At 44.5% G+C, this 23231-nt stretch overlaps 1 protein-coding gene across 1 annotated transcript in view; it reads right to left on the bottom strand.

Moving 5' to 3' along the window:
* The window catches only part of RHBDL2 (rhomboid like 2), a 43999-nt gene that overhangs the window by 9765 nt on the left and 11003 nt on the right, over positions 1 to 23231 (bottom strand). The window contains exons 2-4 of the mRNA XM_026455759.2: positions 19897 to 20083; positions 15259 to 15371; positions 1275 to 1375 (exon numbers count right to left, since the gene is read on the bottom strand). Coding sequence (XP_026311544.1) covers positions 1275 to 1375; positions 15259 to 15371; positions 19897 to 20083 — 401 coding nt within the window. The remainder of the gene's footprint in view (positions 1 to 1274; positions 1376 to 15258; positions 15372 to 19896; positions 20084 to 23231) is intronic.

Genomic DNA, 23231 nt, shown 5'->3' with positions numbered 1-23231 from the left:
TTTTTTTTTTTTTTTTTTTTTTTTTTTTTGAGACAGAGTCTCATTTTGTTGCCAGGCTGGAGTGCAGTAGCGTGATCTCAGCTCACTGCAACCTCCACCTCCCAGGTTCAAGCCATTCTTCTGCCTCAGCATCTCAAGTAGCTAGGACTACAGGCACACGCCACCACACCCAGCTAATTTTTGTATTTTTAGTAGAGATGGGGTTTCACCATGTTGGCCAGGATGGCCTCGATCTCTTGACTTCATGATTCACCCACCTCGGCCTCCCACAGTGTTATGATTACAGGTGTCAGCCACCACACCCAGCCAAGAGTATTTCTTACAGCGTTACTTGTAAACATGAAAAGCAGGAATCACCCCAAATTTTTTTCAATGAGCGATTCATTAAATAAATCATGGTGCATCTATATAGAGGATGCTAGGGAGCAGCTGCTAAGCTGGGAGGATTTCTAAGCACTGACATGGGTAGATGGTCAGGATGCTCTGTGATAAAATGCAGAACAATATAAGGGTGATGTCACTGTTATAAGATTAACCTTGATAGGATTTTTAATACATGTAGAAAAAGGTCTGGGCTGCTCTGCCTATGAAGTAGTTGTTCTTTTATTCCTTTACTTGCTTAATAAACTTGGTTTCCTTTAAAAAAATAAAAATAAAACGGGCTGAAAAAGAAATATGAAACTGTCAACAATGTCTTTCAGCACCCACCCAACTGTTAACAGATACTATATTGAGGACCTTCACTTTCTACTTTTTTATTTAAAATGTTATGTAGTACTCATTACTTTCGAAATCAGAAAAAAAAAATGATAAAATATGAAAGGAAACTAGGTGCGGCGGCTCACGCCTGTAATCCCAGCACTTTGGGAGGCCAACGTGGGCGGATCGCTTGAGCCTAGGAGTTCGAAACCAGCCTGGGCAACATGCCGAAACCCTGGCTCTACAAACAATAAAAACATTAGTCAGGCACGGTGGCCCACACCTGTAGTCCCAGCTATTCAGGAGGCTGAGGTGGGAGGATTGCTTGAGTCTGGGAGGCAGAAGTGCAGTGAGCCAGTATCACACTACTGCATTCCAGCCTGGGCAATGGCGCAAGACTCTTATCTCAGAAAAAAAAGAAAGAAAAGGAAGGAAACAAAATGGCATTGCCATACAATTCTCAGAAAAATTAGTGCTCAGTAAATATTGATAAATGAAGATTCATTAAACCAAAGAACAGTTACTGTTTTCTGTTTTTTTAAGAGACCTGTGGACTCCATCCCCGTGGTTCTTACCACCAGAACATTCATAAAATAGCCTCCCATCAGAGCATAGACTCCTCCTGAAGCTCCCACAAGATATCTGAGTGGGTCAAAGATGGAGCTGGCAAGGGACCCTAAAAAAATAAAACACAAAGGATCAGACATGACTATATGGATCAGGAAAGATAAATCTTTCTAATCTAAGGTAGACATTTGGGAAATTTGGCCTATTAATATCAGCAAGCAACAAATCTATTTTGTCCCTTTCATACCATAGAAGTATAACTGCATATGCTAACTACCACAGTGTTTCTGAAAACATTGAATGTTCGTTAGAACAGCAACATAACAGTAACAATGGAGAATTGTCTGAAGCCAGAATTACCAGCAGTGTAATTTGAGGAAGTTAGTTAACTTCTCTGTGTCTCAGTTTCCCTACCTGCAGAATGGGGCTATTAACAGAACTTACCTCAATGGATTGTCAGGGTAAGTAAATGAGTTGATGTATGTTTCATGCTTAGAATACTGCCTGATGTGTATTATATATTTGTTAGCTATTCAGTTGGCGCAAAAGTAATTGCGGTTTTGCCATTACTTTTAAGGGCAAGAACTGCAATTATTTTTGCCTCAACCTAATATTATTGCAAAATATCCTATGTTTAGTCAAAACACCTGAGACAATCCAACATGTTACTATCTAATGGCTGTCTTTCTCAATGAGCCATAATGTGCCCTCAGAATCCTTCTCAACATACCATCCAATTAGATGCCCCAAGCAAGATGAATCCTATTTGCTAAACTAATCCTAGATTTGCTGGACCAAAACAAGGCTTTACAAACCACCTTATGCAAAGACTAAAATATTCTCTCTACACTGCTTGGTTCTATTACTTGGTCTATTCCTTTCAAGGCCGTCTTTCATTTCCTTAGTGTATGATACAATACAATACCTACTTTGTGCAAGAAAAAGTGTCTGTCCTTAGTAACTTTACAAAAAGACAAACAAACAACTATTATAAAGTGCAAAATATAACAACTACTATGACAAAAATAAATTTATTGTAGAAGCACTTAGGAAAGAGTGATTTTCTAGGCAGAAGGCTGGAGTCCTTGCTACTCTGAGGAGGAGGAGATAACATTTTGATTAAACTTTGAAGAATCTTTAAGATTGGCCAGACATGGCGGCTCACTCCTGTAATCTCAGCGCTTTGGGAGGCCCAGGCAGGAGGATTGCTTGAAACCAAGAAGTCAGGGGTCTGAGACCAACCTGGGCTACAGAGTGAGACCCGTCTCCAAAAATATAAGAAAAATATTAGCCAAACATAGTGGTACACGCCTGTGGTCCTTGCTACTCAAGAGGCTGAGCTGATAGGATCACTTGAGCCCAGGAGATTGAGGCTGCAGTGAGCTATGAACGTGCCACTGCACTCCAGCCTGGGTGACAGAGGAAGACCTCCCCGCTCATCCCCACATACAAAAGGATTGGATCAGAAAAACAAAAGAGAAGGAGATATTCAGGACTTGGAGAACTGTACAAGCAATGGCATAGAAACAGGTATATGGAAGACTGAAGATCAGTGAGAAGTAGTCCAGTAGGCCGGGCGTGGTGGCTCACGCCTGTAATCCCAGCACTTTGGGAGGCCATGGCAGGTGGATCGCCTGAGCTCAGGAGTTCGAGACCAGCCTGGGCAACATGGCAAAATCCCGTCTCTACTAAAAATAAAAAATTAGCAGGGCGTGGTGGCAGGCACCTGTAATCCCAGCTATTTGGGAGGCTGAGGCAGGAGAATAGCATGAACCCTGGAGGTGGAGGTTGCAGTGAGCTGAGATCACGCCACTGCACTCCAGCCTGGGCAACAAGAGTGAGACTCCGTCTCAAAAAAATTGAAAAAGAAAAAAAAATACAGGGCCATGCGCGGTGGCTCACACCTGTAATCCCAGCACTTTGGGAGGCTGAGGCGGGCGGATCACAAGGTCAGGAGATGGAGACCATCCTGGCTAACATGGTGAAACCCCATCTCTACTAAAAATACAAAAAGTTAGCTGGGTGTGGTGGCGGGCGCCTGTAGTCCCAGCTATTCAGGAGGCTAAGGCAGGAGAATGGTGTGAACCTGGGAGGCAGAGCTTGCAGTGAGCTGAGAACGTGCCACTGCACTCCAGCCTGGGCAACAGAGCGAGACTCCATCTCAAAAAAAAAAAAAAGTTAGCTGGTTGTGGTGGCACGTGCCTGTAATTCCAACTACTGGAGAGTCTGAGGTACGAGAATCACTTGAACTCAGAAGGCAGAGGTTGCAGGGAGCCGAGATTGCACCACTGCACTCCAACCTGGTGACAGAATGAGACTCTGTTTCAAAAAAAAAAAAAAAAAGAATTAGTCCAGAGCAACTTAGAGCAATGATTCTCAAATGCTAACCTATAGACTAGGGCTGGGGTGATTGTATCATAATCATATGAGAAATTTATTTTTAAAATAGATACAAATGTCTACTTCTGACCATGATAAAGTAACAAGAATAGGATTTGCTGTCTCACTTGAAAAAGCCAAAAGCACTGGACAACATATATGAAAGAATGGTCTTCAAGATACTACACATCAGAAAACAAAACCAGTAAACCCTTAGAGACAGGGAATCAGTTATTAATAAATGAGTTAGCTGATTGCCCAGGTACTACCTTGAGGGAGATTACAGAATACAGTGCACGAAGCAGGAACCCAGGCAGATCTCAGCAAACTTTAAGTTGATGAGATGAAGTTTAGAGTCCAGATAGATCTGGACTGCTAGAGTTTACAAGACAGGGTACCAGAGAGCAGAAAGCTGCATACAGAAAACTCCAGAAAGGAGCATGCAAGGACATTACCCAAGCCAAGGAAAGAACCACCAAAAATGAAGTGGGAAGACTACCTGTTGCTTACACAGCACCAGAGAGGCTAAGTAACTATCTGTACTGGAAAACTCTTGTTTCCACACATCATAAGTCTGGGCATTTTATGACACGTAAGTTACACCTCAGTCTTAAAATGTGTCAGGACCAAACCACACGCTGCAGAGGGGCAGGGCTCCACCACCAGTTACTCACTTCCCTTGAAACAGAAGCTCAAGTATGGAGTAGTGTTCTGTGGCTAAGCTTGTTTTCCCTCCTTTCTGACTTCTAGGAATGATCCTTGTTCTGAACAGGATTTGAGGTAATGTAGGAAACTGCCCTTGATACAGAATTTTTAACTTGATGAAAAAATTGGAAAGAAGGGAAATCACAGTAGGAAAATCAAGTGTGATCAGTATGAAGTTAGCATACAAAGGAAGTGCAGCAAGGCCCAGACACCCGCAGAGAAGGGACTCAGGCGACAGCCAGAGGGGGGCCAGGCAATCAGGGGCATGTCACTAAGGTCAAAGGTGGGGCAGACCTTGGTCCCCTGCCCCCATGGCCACCTTACCCTGGCCACCCCAACAGCATGAACTGTCCTACAAGGTCACCATACCTAGGGAAGATGGGGGGTGGTTTCTCAATGCTGGTGTTTGGTGAGCCCAAGAGTACTCAGCCTTTACTGTCCTCCCTAACAGGCATCTGGGGCACAGGGATGCTGACCCTTGAACTCCTAACTGGGATTGGAATTCAGGTCCCTTGGGAACACTGGGCACCTAGGGACATGGGGGCAGGACTGGCCACAGCCAGGTTTCCCTTAGAAACAGACTGGTTGAATTAATGAACTGAACAAATGAACCAATGTGTTCTGCCCCAGAGAAAAATGAGCTTTGTCCTGGGTGGAGTGATTGCCTTTGAAAAGCCATCAAGGCCACCTGCCAACAGCCGAGAGCTGAGCTGCTGTGTTCCTGGCTGACTCTGGCCCTTCCAGTCCTCCTCTGGGTCTGCCCCAGTCCTGCAAGCTCATGGCCAGGGTGATAATGATGGCGGCAACACCATGGTCCTCACTGCCCTTCCTGGGGCAGGAGGGCCCCAAGGACTGATAAGCCAAATCCAGGGCTGCCCTCCACTGCTTTTCTGCCCTGCGACTTTTCTCTAGGTTCTTTCCTCCAAGCAATGTGGGGATGTGTACTGGAAAATGCCATAATTAATGGGTGTTGCGTAGAATACACAAAAGGGTCCAGTGGTAGGAATAATTACCTTCTTATCGAAAAGAATCAAACTGCTTCCAAGTAACATAACTGAGTTACAAAACAAATCTAAAAAGTATTTATGGCCTAGCACGGTGGTTCATGCCTGTAATCCCAGCACTTTGGAAGGCCAAGGCGGGTAGATCACTTGAGGTCAGGAGTTCAAAAGCAGCCTGACCAACATGGTGAAACCCCTTCTCTACTAAAAATACAAAAATTAGCCAGGCATGGTGGTGTGCACCTGTAATCCTAGCTACTCGGGAGGCTGAGACACAAGAACCTCTTGGGCCGAGTGCAGTGGCTCACGCCTGTCATCCCAGCACTTTGAGAGGCCAAAGCAGGTGGATCATTAAGGTCAGGAGTTTGAGACCAGCCTGGCCAACATGGTGAAACCCCATCTCCACTAAAAACACAAAAATTAGCTGAGCATGGTGGTGCACGCCTGTAATCCCAGTTACTTGGGAGAATGAGGCGGGAGAATTGCTTGAGCCTGGGAGGCAGAGGTTGCAGTGAACCGAGATCCACCACTGCACTCCAGCCCGGGTGACAAGAGTTAGACTCTGTCTCAAAATAAATAAATAAATAAAAGAATCACTTGAACCTGGAAGACAGAGGTTACAGTGAGCCAAGACTGTGCCACCACACAAATTAAAAATAAAAAGTATTGGCCGTGCACAGTGGCTCATGCCTGTAATCCCAGCACTTTGGGAGGTAAAGGCAGGCAGATCACTTAAGGTCAGGAGTTCAAGACCAGCCTGACCAACATAGCAAACCCTGTCTCTACTAAAAATACAAAAATTAACCAGGCAGTGGTGGCACACATCTGTAGTCCCAGCTACTTGGGAGGCTGAGGCAAGAGAATCGCTTGAACCCAGGAGGCAGAGGCTGCAGTGAGCCAAGATCACACCACTGCACTCCAATCTGGGTGACAGAGCAAGACGCCATCTCTAAATAAATAAATATATATATATATATATAAATTTAAAAAGTATAGGAACACAAAAATATGCACCATCCAACTAGACAAAATGTCTAGCATCCAATCAAAAATTATCAGGTGTATTGTCAGGTACAGTGGCTCACACCTGTAATCCCAGCACTTTGGGAGGCCAAGGCAGGCAGATCTCCTGAGGTCAGGCCTCGCCAACATGGTGCAACCCCGTCCCTACTAAAAATACAAAAATTAGCTGGGCTTGGTGGCAGGCGCCTGTAATCCCAGCTACTCTGGAGGCTGAGACAGGAGAAATGCTTGAACCCAGGAGGCAGAGGTTGCAGTGAACCAAGATCATGCCATTGCACTCCAGCCTGGACAACAGAGCAAGACTCTGTCGAAAGAAAGAAAGAGGGGTGGGGGTAGAGAGAGAGAGAGAGAAGAAGAGAGAGGAGAGGAGAAGAAAAGAGAGGAGAGGAGAGGAGAGGAGAGGAGAGGAGAGGAGAGGAGAGGAGAAGAGAAGAGAGGAGAGGAGAAATTTAAAAATAAAATAAATAAATAAATAAATGGGCCGGGCATGGTGGCTTATGCTTATAATCCCAGCACTTTGGGAGGCCGAGGCCAGTGGATCACCTGAGGTCAGGAGTTTGAGACCAGCCTGGCCAGCATGATAAAACGCTGTCCCTACTAAAAATACAAAAATTAGCCAGGTATGCTGGCACATGCCTGTAGTCCCAGCTACTCGGGAGACTGAGGCAGGAGAATAGCTTGAACCCAGTGGAGGCTGCAGTAAGCCGAGATCGCACCACTGCACTCTAACCTGGGTGACAGAGCGAGACTCCATCTCAAAAAATAAAAATAAATAAATAAATAAAGCAAAAACTGATAGAACCACAGGAGAAACAGACAAATGCATTACTATAATCAGAGATTTCAATACTCCTCTCTCAATAATTTATAGAAAAAGTAGACAGAAAATCAGAAGACAACATAATCAACCAAACGGACCTGACATTTATACAATATTCTACCCAACAACAGATCACACATTATTTTCAAATGTACAAAGAACACTTACCAACATAGGCCACATTCTGGACCATAAAACAAATCTTAAAACATTTAAAAGGATTCAAGTCATACAAAGTTTGTTCACTAACCACAGTTTTTTTCTTTTTTTTATTTTTAGACGGAATCTTGCTCTGAAGCCCAGGCTGGAGTGCAGTGGCGTGATCACAGCTCACTGAAGCCTCAACTTCCCAGGCTCAGGTGATTTTCCTACTTCAGCCTCCCGAATAGCTGGGACTGTAGGTGTGCACCACCAAGCTAATTTTTGTTTTTGTTTTTTTTAATTTTTTAATTTTTTTAGTTTTTATTATTATTATTATTATTATTATTATTAATGAGATGGAGTCTCGCTCTTTCACCCAAGCTGGAGTACAGTGGCACAATCTCAGCTCACTGTAACCTCTGCCTCCCGGGTTCAAGCGATTCTCCTGCCTTAGCCTCCTGAGTAGCTTGGATTACAGGTGTGCACCACCACCTTGCTAATTTTTTTGTATTTTTAATAGAGACGGGGTTTCACCATGTTGGTCAGGCTGGTCTCGAACTTCTGACCTGATGATCCGCTCACTTCAGCCTCCCAAAGTGCTGGGATTACAGGCGTGAGCTACCGCACCTGACCTTTGTTTTTTTTAAAAGATGGGGTTTAACCATGTTGCCCAGGCTGGTCTTGAACTCCTGGGCTCAAGTGATCTGCCCACCTCAGCCTCCCAAAGTGCTGGGATTACAGGCGTGAGCCACCATGCCCAGCCTCTAAACACAGTTAAACTAGATATCAACTATAGAACATCTTTGGAAAAAATACACAAATATTTGAAAACTAAATAACGCATTTTAAATAACCCATGTGTCAAAGAAAACATCAAAAGGGAAATTAGCAAGTACAGACAACATAATAATCTATGTAGAAAATCTAATGGAATCTACAAAAAGCTTCTAGAAGTAATAAGTGAGTTTAGCAAAGTTGGAAGACACAAGATCTAGATGCAAAATATACCCAAAAAATTATATTTTCATGTGGTAACAATGAAGTATGAGAAACAGAAATTTTTTTTATTTTTATTTATTTACTTATTTTTTTTTTGAGATAGAGTTTCACTCTTGTCGCCCAGGCTAGAGTGATGGCACTATCTCAGCTCACTGCAACCTCCACCTCCTGGGTTCAAGCCATTCTCCTACCTCAGCCTCCTAAGTAGCTGGGATTACAGGTATGTGCCACCACACCCAGCTAATTTTTGTCGTTTTAGTAGAGACGGGGTTTCACTATGTTGGCCAGGCTGGTCTCAAACTCCTGACCTCAGGCGATCCACCTGCCTCGGCCTCCCAAAGTGCTGGGATTACAGGCATGAGCCACCACGCCTGGCCGAGAAATAGAAATTTTAAAAACATTACCATTTCTAATACATCAAAAATATGACATATATAGAGATAAATCTGACCAAAAGCTCTGCAAGACATAAACACTGAAAACTAAAAAACATGCTGAGAGGAATTTTGAAAGACCTAAATAAATAGAAAGGTATACTTTGTTCAACATGGGTTGGAAGACTCAATATTGTTAAAATGTCAGTTTTCCCCAAGTTGATCTATAGATTCAATGCAATCCAAATCCCAGCAGATTTTTTTTAGAAACTGACAAACTAAGTTATATGGAAATGCAAAGGATTTAGAATAGCCAAAAAAATTGTGAAAAAGAGTAAAGTTGGAGTGGTAGCCCTTCCTGATTTCATGACTTTCAAGTCATGAAAACTACAGGAACCAAGATATGTGGTATTGGTGTAAAGATATACAAATACATAAGTGGAACAGAATAGAACCTCCAGAGATTAACACACTCATATATACAAACAACAACTCCAACAAAGATACAAAAACAATTCGTATTTTCAACACAGATACTAAAGCAATTCAAAGGAGAAAGGACTGTCTTTTCAACAAATGCTATTAGAACAGACATCCACATGACTTCAGTCCTTTCCTTGCAAAAAAAAAAAAAAAAAAAAAAAACCAGACGATACACCTAAATGGAAAGCCTAAAATAAAACTTCTAGGAAAGAACATAGAAGAAATCTTGGTGATTTTGTGTTAGGCAAAAATTATTTGATACAGGCTGGGCGTGGTGGCTCACGCCTGTAATCCCAGCACTTTGGGAGGCCAAGGTGGGTGAATCACGAGGTCAGGAGTTCGAGACCAGTCTGACTAACATAGTGAAACTCTGTCTCTACTAAAAATACAAAAAACATTAGCTGGGTGTGGTACTGCATGCCTGTAATCCCAAGTACTCGGAGGCTGAGGCACAAGAATTGCTTGAACCTGGGAGGTGGAGGTTGCAGTGAGCCGAGATCATGCCACTTCACTCCAGCCTGGGTGACAGAGACTCTGTCTCAAGATAAAAGAAACAAAAACGACTGAGCACAGTGGCTCAGGCCGGGCATGGTTGCTCACGCCTCTAATTCCAGCACTTTGGGAGGCCAAGGCAGGCGGATCATGAGGTCAGGAGTTTGAGACCAGCCTGGTGAACATAATGAAACCCTGTCTCTACTAAAAATACAAAAAATTAGCCAGGCATGGTGGCAGGCACCTGTAATCCCAGCTACTTGGGAGTCTGAAGCAGGAGAATCGCTTGAATCCAGGAGGCAGAGGTTGCAGTGAGCTGAGATCACTCCATTGCACTCCAGCTCGGGCAACAGTGTTAGACTCCAACCCCCAAAAAAACAAACTTACAGCTAACATTACACTTTGTGGCAAAAGACTAATTGCTTTCTGCCTAAGTTTGGAAACAGGGCAAGAACATCTGTTCTCTTCACTCTTAATCAGCATAGTGCTTGAAGTGCTAGCCAACACAATAAGGCAAGAAAAAGAAACAGACTGGAAAGGAAGAAATAAATTGTCCCTATTTATAGATGACATGATGATTTGCAGATGACATGAAAAATCCCAAGGAATCTAAAACAAAACAAAAACCCTACTACTAAGTGAGTTCAGCAAGGTTGCAAGGTATAAGAATAACATGCACAGGCTGGGTGTGGTGGCTCACGCCTATAATCCCAACACTTTGGGAGACCAAGGCGGGCGGATCATGGGTCAGGAGATCAAGACCATCCTGGCTAACACAGTGAAACCCTGTCTCTACTAAAAATACAAAAAATTAGCCAGGCGTGGTGGCAGGTGCCTGTAGTCCCAGCTACTCGGGAGGCTGAGGCAGGAGAATGGCGTGATTCCGGGGGGCAGAGCTTGCAGTGAGCAGAGATCACACCACTGCACTCCAGCCTGGGCGACAGAGCAAGACTCCATCTCAAAAAAAAAAAGAATATGCACAAATCAATTGTGTTTCTGTATACTAGCAATGAACATATGGACACTGAAATTTAAAATACAACACCATTTAGGAGATATAAATAAAAGACACTCTTCATAGATTGAAACACTCAATATAGAAAATATATCAGTTCTCCCCCATTGATGTACAGATTTAAGGCAATTCCTATCAAAATTCCAACAAGAATTTCTATAGCTATAAACAGAATTATTCTAATGCTTATATGGAAAGGCAAAGGAATTAAAGAATAAAGTGGGAGGAATCATTCTGATTTCAAAACTTATTATATAGCTATAGTAAGCAAGCCTATGTAGTTTTAGTGGAGGGATAGACATAGAGATTGATAGGATAAAAAGAACCCAGAATAGCCCCCACATAACTACAGGCAACTGATTTTTTTATAATGGTGCAAAAGCAATTCAATGAAGGAGGAAAAAGTCCTTTCAAGGAATTGTTCTAGCATAACTGGATATCTTCAGGCCAAACAAACAAAACAGACCTCAAACTCAAAATGGGTTGCATATTTAAAAGTAAAGGCCAGGCATGGTCACTCACGCCTGTAATCCCAGCACTTTGGGAGGCCAAGGCGGGCAGATTACCTGAGGTCAGGAGTTTGAGACTAGCCTGGCCAACATGGCAAAACCCCGTCTCCACTAAAAATACAAAAATTAGCCAGGCGTGTTGGTGGGCACCTGTAATCCCAGCTACTCAGGAGGCTGAGGCTGGAGAATTGCTTGAACCTGGGAGGTGAAGGTTGCAGTGAGCCGAGATCACGCTATTGCACTCCAGCCTGGGTGACAAGAGTGGAACTCTGTCTCAAAACAAATAAATAAATAAATAAAATTAAAGAACAAAAAAGTAAAGCATAAGGCCTGGTGCAGTGGCTCATGCCTGTAATCCCTACACTTTAGGAGGCCAAAGCCGGAGGATCACTTGAGCACAGGAGTTCGAGGCTGCAGGCTGCAGTAACCTATGATGGCGCCACTACATTCTGGCCTAGGCAACCAAGTAAGACCCTGTCTCTAAAAGTGAACAAACAAATAAATAAATGTAAAGCATAAAACTGTAACTTTTAGAAGATAACATTGGAAAAAATCTTCAGGACTTAAGGTTCAGTGAAAAGTTTTTAAGACATAACCCCAAAAGCACCATTCATAAATGGAAAAATTGATGTTAGACTTCATGAAAATTTAAAATTCATGTTCTCTGAAAGACGTTGGTAAGAGGATAAAAAGACAAGCTACAGACTGGGTGAAAATATTTATAAACTACATATTCAGCTAGGGGCTAGCATCTAGAATATACACACAACCCTCACAATTCAACAGTTAAAAAAAAAGTCAGAAAATGGGCAAAAAACATGAAGAGACATTTCACTAAAGAAGATAGATGACAGATAAGCACATAAAAAGATATTCAACAATGCCTCTCAGAATGTCCCTCCAAATTTGAAAAAACAAAAACAAAAACAAAAAAGATATTCAACATCATTAGCCGTTAGGGAAATGCAAATTAAGACCATGATCAGCTGGGCGCGGTGGCTCACGCCTGTTAACCCCAGCACTTTGGGAGGCCAAGGCAGGCGGATCACCTGAGGTCAGGAGTTTGAGACCAGCCTGACCAACATGGACAAACCTCGTCTCTACTAAAAATACAAAATTAGCCAGGCATGGTGGTGCACGCCTGTAATCCCACCTACTTGGGAGGCTGAGGCAGGGGAATCACTTGAACCCGGGAGGTGGAGGTTGCTGTGAGATGAGATGGCACCACTGCACTCCAGCCTGGGCAACAAGAGTGAAACTCCGTCTCAAAACAAAACAAAACAAAACAAAAAAAAGACCATGATCAGATATCACTACCCACTTAGGAGTGAAATGGGAAAATTTCCCTCGTTCTCCTTACAGGGCGTGCGATGGGGGTGTGGTTTGCTTCTTCAGTGCCCCGCTGCTCAGACCTCTGGGGGTGTATTCAGATGGGCAGGCTGTGGGGCTCTGACCCCATGGCAGTATCTAGGGTTGAATTTACAGCTGAAGCCCCAGTGGGCACATGTTACAGGGTACTCTTTTAGTTTAGGCGTCCGTAGGTGGCTTCTGTTAGTCAGCTCAATTTACTTCTGCCTTATTTCCAGGTCAGAGAGCTTTCTGTAATCCCAGGGTTCTTGCCTTGGTGCACGGGAAGAATTGGATGGATCACGTGTGGGCTTGGAGAATGAATGCAAGGTTTTATTGAGTGGCAGTAGCTCTCAGCAGATGGGGGGCCAGAAGGGAGATGGTTTTCCCCTGAAGTTAGGCCACTTGGCAGCCCGGGATCTCCTCTGACTGCCCCAGCCAAACTCCACATCCTTCTGCTGGTCAGTGGTCTGCTGGCCTGCTGGCGTCTGTCCTGTCATCTTCTGTCGATGAGTTCCTCTCCACATCCAGCCACTTGTGTGTCTGCCAGGTAGGGTCTCAGGGTTTTTATAGGCACAGGATGGGTGCATGGCAAGTCAGGGTGGTATTGGGGAATGCAACATTTGGACAGGAAAACAAAAATGTCTGTCCTCATGTAGGTCTGTGGGCACCGGCCTGGAGGTGGAGCCCTAGCCAGGCACTATGCCCTCCCCTACCCAGCACTTCCCTTCCCCTCTTCCATATCACGAACACAAGTAAAATAACAAATCATGACAACATCAAATGCTGAATGTGAATAATTTAGGCATTGCTAGGGTGAATGTAAAATGGGAGAGACATTCTAGAAAATATTCTTTAAATGTTTAATGTCTAAAGAATTCTCTTCAAAAATTCACCTGTAATCCCAGCACTTTGGGAGTCCGAGGTGGGCGGATCACAAGGTCAGGAGTTCGAGACCAGCCTGGCCAACATGGTGAAACCCCATCTCTACTAAAAATACAAAAGTTAGCTGGGTGTAGTGGCGCGCACCTGTAATCCCAGCTACTCGGGAGGCTGAGGCAGGAGGATCGTTTGAACCTGGGAAGCAGAGGTTGCAGTGAGCCGAGATCACGCCATTGCACTCCAGCCTGGGTGACAGGGCGAGACTCTATCTCAAAATAAATAAATAAAATAAAATAAAATAAAATTTAAAAATAAAACATGCCACTATCATATGATCCAACAACTGTGCCTTTGGACATTTATCTTAGAGAATGAAAACTCTGTTCACAAAACCCCATACTTATGTTCATAAAAACGTATACACAGGTGTTTAGAGTGGTGTTATTCCTAATAGCCAAAAGCTGAAAACAACGCAGATGACCTTCATTGAGTGAATGGTTAAACAAGCGATGCTATACCCATTTGATGGAATGAATACTGGGCAATAAAAAGCAATAAACTATTGACATATACAACAACCTAGATGAATCCCCGGAGAATTATGCTGAGTGAAGAAAATCAATCCCTCAAGGGTATATACTGGATTATTCCATTTATACAATATTCTTCAGATGACAAAATTATGGAAATGGAGAACAGATTAGTAGTTGCCAGAGGTAAAGGAGGGTGGGACAGAAAACGGTATAGCTATAAAAAGGCATCATGAGGGATCCATATGGTTTGAAAATGTTTTGCACCCTGACTATATCAATGTGGGTGTCCTAGTTGTGATACAGTACTAATGTTTTGCAAGATGTCACCATTGAGGATCGCTGGTTTAAAGGGTACATAAGACCTCTAGGCATTATTTCTAACAACTGCATGTAAATCTACAATTATCTCAAAATTAAAAGTTTAATTTAAAAAATGCTTCCAATAAATAAACAAACGGATGGATGGGAGTTCTAATATTTTCTTCCCATGTCATAATGGATCAGCTTAGGCGTACCCAGTTTTAGAGATCACTAATATATGCTGCTTGTACCTACCCAGTCTTAGAGCCCCTTTGGTTATTCTCTACATTCTCTTAAAGTTGTCTTTCTTAAATGCAAATCTGATCATGCTATTTCTCAAAATCATTAGTCTGACATATAAGGGCCTTCATGATCTGGCTTTAGGCCTTTACTCAAATACGTACCTATACACCAAACTACTTGCAGTTTTCTTTATTCCTTTTCTTTTTTTTCTTTTTGAGACAGAGTCTCGCTCTGTTGCCCAGGCTGGAGTGTGGAGTGCAGTGGCACAATCTTGGCTCATTGCAATCTCCACCCGCTAGGTTCAAGCAATTCTGGTGCCTCAGCCCCCTGAGTAGCTGGGATTACAGGGGTGAGCCACCACGCCTAGCTAATTTTTGTATTTTTGGTAGAAACAGGGTTTCACCATATTGGCCAGGCTGGTCTCGAACTCCTGGCCTCAAGTGATCCACCCTTCTCAGCCTCCCAAAGTGCTGGGATTACAGGTGGGAGCGCCTGGCATACTTGCAATTTGAATTATGCAAAACCCTGTCTTTAGTGTGAGATACCTGAGGACAGGCACAATGACTTGTCGTTGCTTGCTGATAGTATCTCTAATTCAATGATCTCTAAGGTTTAGTGCATTCCCTAGCACATACGAGGAGTGCAATAAATCTTGACTTAAAGAAGCCTACTATAAGTGTGTTTTCCTTTGCTTGTAATCCTAAGAGCCCAGAGGTATTGATTCTGTGTTACCTCAGAACACTGACCTGCAATCACTCCTGCCAGGTACACCAGCCCCACACGGAGGCCTTTGTGGACCATTTCCAACGGAATACCCAAAACAAGCTGCATACAAAGATTCCCCAAGATGTGCTGAACTCTGCAGAGACAAACAACAGTTGTCACATATTATGACTAAACCAAGCCGTTAATTCCCTGGGAGATGAACAGACTTTCATGTGTTTTCTCTAGTTAAGGATTTGCTTAACTAGAATTCCATTTTCTAATTTTTCTTAGCAGACAACTCTTTTTTTCTTTTTCTTTTTTCTGTGCGTGCATGTGTGTGTGTGTGTGACAGTTTTGCTGTGTCTCCGAGCCAGGAGTGCAGTGGTGCAATCTCTGCTCACCACAACCTCTGCCTCAATGGTTCAAGTAATTCTCATGCCTCAGCCTCCCAAGTAGCTGGGATTACAGGCATATGCCACCACTCCTGGCTAATTTTTTTTTCTTTTCTTTTTTTGAGACGGAGTTTATCTCTTGTTGCCCAAGCTGGAGTGCAATGGCATGATCTTGGCTCACTGCAACCTCTACCTCCCAGGTTCAAGCGATTCTCCTGCTTCAGCCTCCCTAATAGCTGAGATTACAGGTGCCCGCAACCATGCCCAGTTTATTTTTTTTCTTTTCTTTTTTTTTTTTTTTTTTTTGAGACGGAGTTTATCTCTTGTTGCCCAGGCTGGAGTGCAATGGCATGATCATGGCTCACTGCAACCTCTGCCTCCTAAGTTCAAGCAATTCTCCTGCCCCAGCCTCCTGAGTAGCTGTGATTACAGGCATGTGCTACCACACCCAGCTAATTTTGCATTTTTAATAGAGACACGGTTTCTCCATGTTGGTCAGGCTGGTCTCGAACTCCTGACCTCAGATGATCTGCCTGCCTTGGCCTCCCAAAGGCTGGGATTACAGTAGTGAGCCACCGTGCCCGGCCTAATTTTTGTGTTTTTAGTAGAGATGAGGTTTCACCATGTTGGTCAGGCTGGTCTCGAACTCCTGACCTCAGTGGTCCACCCACCTCAGCCTCCCAAAGTGCTGGGATTATAGGCATGAGCCACCGCGCCTGGCCGATTTTTGTATTTCAAGTAGAGACAGCGTTTCACCACGCTGGCCAAGTTGGTCTTGAATTCCTGACCTCAGGTGATCCACCCACTTTGGCCTGGGAAAGTGCTGGGATTACAGGCATGAGCCACCATGCCTGGCCTCTCTGGGCGTCTTATATGGGAAAAAAATAACCTCTGTTTAAGGCCCTGTTAGATATTTTTGGTACTTGCATCCAAAACATTCCTAATTTATATAATCCTATACATGATATGTCCTACACAGCCTTGCAAAAATAAAAAAAAAAAATTTTTCAGGCAGAGTGTGCTCTGTCACCAGGCTGGAGTGCAGTGGCACAATCCCAACTCACTGCAACCTCTGCCCGTGCGCCACTACGCCCAGCTAATTTTTGTATTTTTAGTGGAGACGAGGTTTCACCATATTGGCCAGGCTGGTCTCGAACTCCTGACCTCGTGATCCACCCACCTCAGCCTCCCAAAGTGCTGGGATTACAGGTGCGAGCCACCGTACCTGGCCTTTTTCTTTTTTTTTTTTTTTTTTTTTTTTGGGATAGGGTTTCACTCCCTTCACCTAAGCTAGAGGGCAGTGTCTCGACTTTGACTCACTACATTTCCGTCTCCTGTGCCTGAGGATTCCTTAATAGTCCTACCTCAGCCTCCCCAGTAGCCGGGACTACAGGCACACACCCTGTGTCCATCTAATTTTCTTTCTTTTTTTTCTTTTTGTAGAGATGGGGGTTTCACCATGTCACCCAGGCTGGTTTTGAACTCCTGGGCTCAAGCAATCCACCCACCTCAGCCTCCAAAAGTGCTGGGATTATAGGTGTGAGCCACTGCTTCTGGCGGCAAATTTTTTTAAGTGCCTTACTATGTGTTAGGCACAGTGAAAATTATAGCCATTGTCTCATTTAATCACAACAACCTTATGAGGTCTATTGTACCCAGCCTACTATATACTATAATACTGTACTGCCTTACATAGCTATTTAACTGACATGTTCCCTCTTATCATCTTAAAGTCCTTGTGTGCAGGAGCCATGTTTGCTCAGGATATACTCATTAAATGGAAACTGAGCAATTGGTGATTTTGCCCCTGATTTGTCAAGCCTCTGAGCCATGTGTCCTGATGCCTATTTAGCCACTAAGCCAAAGTGTCATCCTATTTATTAATTAATTTATTTATTTATTTAATTTTTATTTTATCATTTATTTATTTTTGAGACGGAGTCTCGTGCTGTCACCCAGGCTGGAGTGCAGTGGCATGATCTCGGTTCACTGCGACCTCTGCCTCCTGGGTTCACGCCATTCTCCTGCCTCAGCATCCCAAGTAGCTGGGACTACAGGCGCCCACCACCACGCCTGGCTAATTTTTTTGTATTTTTAGTAGAGACAGGGTTTCACTGTGTTAGCCAAGATGGTCTTGATCTCCTGACCTTGTGATCTGCCCACCTCAGCCTCCCAAAGTGCTGGGATTACAGGCATGAGCCACTGCGCCCAGCCTCTATTTTATTTTATTTTTTTATTTTTAAGTTTTATTTTTTTGTAGAGACACTCTCTATGTTGCCCAGGCTGGTCTCAGACTCCTGGACTCAAAGCAATCCTCCCTTGTCAGCCTCCCAAGTAGCTGGAACTGCAGGCACACACCACCACACCCCAGCTACAAGTCGTTTTCAAGTACAGGGCTGGGTAAACTGCATAGACAAGGTTGGCCCCACTTGAGGCCACAAGAGTTCACCGGATAGGTGGGGCAACAGGGAGCTGCCCGCTGTCTGCAGTGGGCATGGTGGATCACGGATGCTGAGTGAGTTCATGAAAGGCCATCAGCATTTAACAAACTATAGGCGGCTGGGTGCAGTGGCTCACACCTGTAATCCCAGCACTTTGGGAGGCTGAGGCAGGCGGATCACAAGGTCAGGAGATTGAGACCATCCTGGCCAACATGGTGAAATCTCGTCTCTACTAAAAATACAAAAATTAGCTGGGCCTGGTGGCACGTGCCTGTAATCCCAGCTACTCAGGAGGCTGAGGCAGGAGAATGGCTTAAACCAGGAAGCCAGATGTTGCAGTGAGCCGAGATTGCACCACCGCACTCCAGCCTGGTGACAAAGCTAGACTCCATCTCAAAAAAGAAAAAAGAAAAGAAACTATAGGCAAAACTAAATGGTGGTCACTGTATCTCCTATTACCAGTATTATTCCAGATAGATAACAGTATCATACACTCATCAATATGTTCATGAACTAAATTTATTTTATTTTATTTTTGACAGAGAGTCTCACTGTATCACCTACCCTAGAGTGCAGTGGCGTGATCTCAGCTCACTGCAACCTCCACCTCCTGGGTTCAAGCAATTTTCCTGTCTCAGCCTCCTGAGTAGCTGGGATTACAAGCACACACCACCACACTCAGCTAGTTTTTATATTTTTAGTATAGATGGGGTTTTATCATATTGGTCAGGCTGGTCTCGAACTCCTGACCTCAGGTGATCTACCCGCCTTGGCCTCCCAAAGTGCTGGGATTACAGGCGTGAGCCACTGTGCCCGGCCATGAGCTAAATTTTGTTTGATGTATGGTGGTGGAGGAGGAGACTGGTGACTCAGCACCACCATTTTCATAGCCTAAAGAGTATATTTAACAACATTAGACAACTAGGGGAACATGCTTTTGGTTTTGCAATGATTTTGTCTCTTCTCATTAATATTCCTAAATAAATACTAATATTGGGCAGTTATAATGCAATATAAAGTATACTGGCCTTATGGGCACAGTGGCTCATGCCTGTAATCCCAGCACTTTGGGAGGCCAAGGCAGATGGATCACCTGAGGTCAGAGTTTGAGACTAGCCTAGCCAACATGGTGAAACCCCATCTCTACTAAAAGTATAAAAATTAGCCTGGCCTGGTGGCGGGTGCCTGTAATCCCAGCTACTCAGGAGGCTGAGGCAGAAGAATCGCTTGAACCCAGGAGGCGGAGGTTGCAGTGAGCAGAGATCACCCCACTGCACTCAAGCACAGCGACAAGAGTGAGACTCCATCTCAAAAAAAAAAAAAAAAAAAGATATACTGGCCTTAGAGTTAGCACTAGTGTGCTGAGGTCCTAGCCCTGCAACTTAGCTGTGTGACTTGGAGCAAGTGACTACACCTTTTTTTTTTTTTTTTTTTGAGATGGAGTCTTGCTCTTGTCCCCCAGCCTGGAGTACAGTGGCACGATCTTGGCTCACTGCAACCTCTGCCTCCCAGGTTCAAGCAATTCTCCCACCTCAGCCTCCTGGGACTACAGGTATGCACCACCATGCCTGGATAATTTTTTTATTTTTAATAGAGATGGGGTTTCACTATATCGGCCAGGCTGGTCGCGAATTCCTGACCTCATGTGATCTGCCCACCTCAGCCTTCATGACTACATCTTCCAAGCCTCAGACATAAAACAGCGGAAGCAATAGCTACTCCTTAGGGTTGCTGTGAAGATTATGGACATGAAAGTGCCTTATCAATAATAAAGCACTCAACAAATGTTAGAGGTTACAACGATATAATCAACTCTGATACCAGGGGCTTAACTGTCATTGCTTACCCAGCATGTACCAGCATGTATGAGATAAACCTCCAGGCTTCCTCCCTCTTCTCAGGACTGTAGATAAAGGGACTCTCCAAGATGCCTGTGTCCAAGGTGATCCACTGTTTCTGAGGCTTCCACACAGCATAGTAAATAAACACTGCCAGCTGACGGAGGGAGCAGACATGAGTGTTAACCACACCGTCTCCAGAGAGGGGCCCCATTCAGGCCCATGGGCAGTAACTGTTTCAGATGATTCAGCTCTCAAGTGGGCCACACCATAGAGCCAGAAGATGACATGAAATACACTTCTTCACCATCCCCTGCTGTGATGGTTTCCACCATACCCCACTTCCTCCGATGGTTGGGAGCAGTGCTAGCTCACATTGTAAGGAAGACTTTCTGAACCCCTTTGGCCCTGCTCTTGGACCCCCTGCTCTCTGGCACTACGTTCTCTACTGCCCTCTCACTCTTAAATACCCACTGCCCTCATCGTCACACCAACTGATCTTTCATTTACAACTTCCTATGAAAGTAGGTCAGTGCTGGCTTCCGAATAACAGAGCAGGGAAAGGGAAAAATAGTCACTTGCAAGGGGAGAGACCTGGCAAACCCTCCCTTAACTAAGGGATGGAGGTGAATGCCCCAGTGATGCCATGTGATGTCCTCAACTTTCTGAGGCTATGTGATGGGAAGGGCCCTTCAGCTCCCTGGTATTCTTCTCCCAAACTCATAACTCCAGTTAAATCACGAGAAAAGCATCAGTCAAACCCCAGCTAGGGGACATTCTACAGGATCCCTAGCCAGTCCCCCTCAAGACTATCAGAGTCATGAAAAACAGACTGAGAAGCTGCCATACATAGATCAGAGGAGCCTGGGAGACATGAGAGCTAAATGCAGTGGGTACCAGAGGAACAGAAAGAGGCCATTAATGGAGAAACTGGTAAAATTCCAGATAAATCTGGAGTTTAGTTAGGAATATGCCAATGGCACTTTCTTAGTTTTGACAAATGTACTATAGGGCCAGGCACAGTGGCTCATGCCTATAATCCCAGCCCTTTGGGAGGCTGAGGCAGGCGGATCATCTGAGGTCAGGAGTTCAAGACCAGCCTGGCCAACATGGCGAAACTACGTCTCTACCGAAACCACGTCTCTACTAAAAATACAAAAAAAAAAAAAAAACTAGCCAGGCATGGTGATGCATACCTGTAATCACAGCTACTTGGGAGGCTGAGTCAGGAGAATCGCTTGACCCTGACAGGCGGAGGTTGCAGTGAGCTGAGATCACGCCACTGGCACTCCAGGCTGGGTGACAGAGCAACTCCGTCTCAAATTAAAAAAAAATACATACACACACACACACACACACACACACACACACTATGGAAATGTACTATATACAGAGATTATCCTGGGTTTGAAAAAAAAGAAAAACAATGCAATGTACTATGGAAATGTAGGATATAAACAATGGGAGAAACTGGGTGAGGAGCATACAGGAACTTTCTATTTTATCTAAAAGTTTATTTGAAAATTTTTAATTTAAAAATTGGTCTTTCTGTGAGAGGCAGGTGTCTCAGCACCTGCTCCATGAGCCTCCTATGGCAAACCACCCTCCTCCATAGCACTCACTATCTAGGCAATTGTGATTTGTACCACAAGAGCTTATCTCATTCTTCCCCATTCACCTGGAAAAGACACACACACAGCTGATTGGAACACAAGACAACTCATAGGCCGGAAGGATAACAGGAGGGAGAAGCAGAAAAAGCAGATACAGATGCCTCAGATCCGAAGACTTCCCAGTTGCAAGCAGTCTCACAATAAAATCCTGTGAAAAAAATTAGAACTGTGCCCTTTCAACCGAAACAGACTTGACCACAGCATCTCCTGGGACGCTTACACCTTAGCCTTACCTTTATCTGAGCCATAAGAGGCTTGGTCCCTGCAATGGTTAATTTTATGTGTCAACTTAGCTAGGCTATGCTATGCAGACATTTGCTTAAACATGACCCAAGGTGTTTTTGTGAGGGTACGGTTTACACTAATAATTAAATCAATAGTCTTTGAGTAAAGCCGATTTCCCACCATACTATGGGTGAGCCTTGTCTAGTCAGTTGAAGGCCTTGCTAGAGAAAAGACTGTCCTCTGTTAGGGAAGGGAATTCTGCCAGCAGAACTCTACCTTTGGACTTGAACGGCAAGTCTTCCCTGGGCCTCCAGCCTGCCAGCCTTCCCTGAAGATTTTGAACCTGCCAAGTCTCCATAATCATTTGAGCTAATTCCTTAAAATAAATATTAATCTCTCTTCCCCCAGGACACACACACCTACTGATTCTGTTTTTCTGAAGAACTCTTTTTTTTTTTGAGACGGAGTCTCGCTCTGTCACCCGGGCTGGAGTGCAGTGGCCGGATCTCAGCTCACTGCAAGCTCCACCTCCCGGGTTTACGCCATTCTCCTGCCTCAGCCTCCCGAGTAGCTGGGACTACAGGCGCCAGCCACCTCGCCCGGCTAGCTTTTTTTTTGTATTTTTTAGTAGAGATGGGGTTTCACCGTGTTAGCCAGGATGGTCTCGAACTCCTGACCTCGTGATCCGCCCGTCTCGGCCTCCCAAAGTGCTGGGATTACAGGCTTGAGCCACCATGCCCGGCCTCTGAAGAACTCTTGACAAATACAGTTTGTGAAAAGGAAGCTGAGGGATCAGTGCATCAGTGGGAACTAAAAGGGTTACATTAGGAACTGCCTAATGCCCCTGAAGTCACACTCCACAGGCAGCCACGGTTGGCCAATTCCTTTATAGGACATCAAGTGTGGGGGAAAAAAGTAGGTGCCACGAGGTTCAGGGGAGCCTCATCCTGGCCCAGTGACTATGATGTGACCTTGGGAAAGTCATCCCACCTCTCTGAGCCTTGCAGTCTTTTCTGGAAAACAAGAGGACTGACTAGATCAGAGCCTGAAAACACATCACATACTGCCTGAAGTAGACATTGATAAAGGATCCCGGTTTTTACCTACTGAAATTCAGAAGCATTCTATAATAGTTCTAAACCTGGGGTCCCAGAAAGGCCTTACCAACCAGTCTCAGTCGGTTCATGAGAGAAAGCCTACGTGCAACCCCAGGGTGATTTGGTTCCTAAAGCCCTCACGGCTAAAATGAAAGGAAGCCACTGAAACTGCAGCCACAGCTGGGCAGCTTTGTCTGACAAAGGAAACTCCACCTGGGTTGGCAGTGACCGTGAGTGAGTATAGGGAAAGCCTCAAAGGCAGCTGTGGGGAGGGCAGAGGCAGAGGTGTGGTGAAATGACAAAATTGTGGTGAAATACACATAACATAAAATTTACCATTTTTGTCAT

Source organism: Piliocolobus tephrosceles, chromosome 1, assembly GCF_002776525.5.
Source record: "Piliocolobus tephrosceles isolate RC106 chromosome 1, ASM277652v3, whole genome shotgun sequence".
Taxonomy (NCBI): Eukaryota; Metazoa; Chordata; class Mammalia; order Primates; family Cercopithecidae; genus Piliocolobus; species Piliocolobus tephrosceles.
Note: the sequence above shows the minus strand (reverse complement) of the source record. Positions and strands in the feature narration are given on the sequence as shown.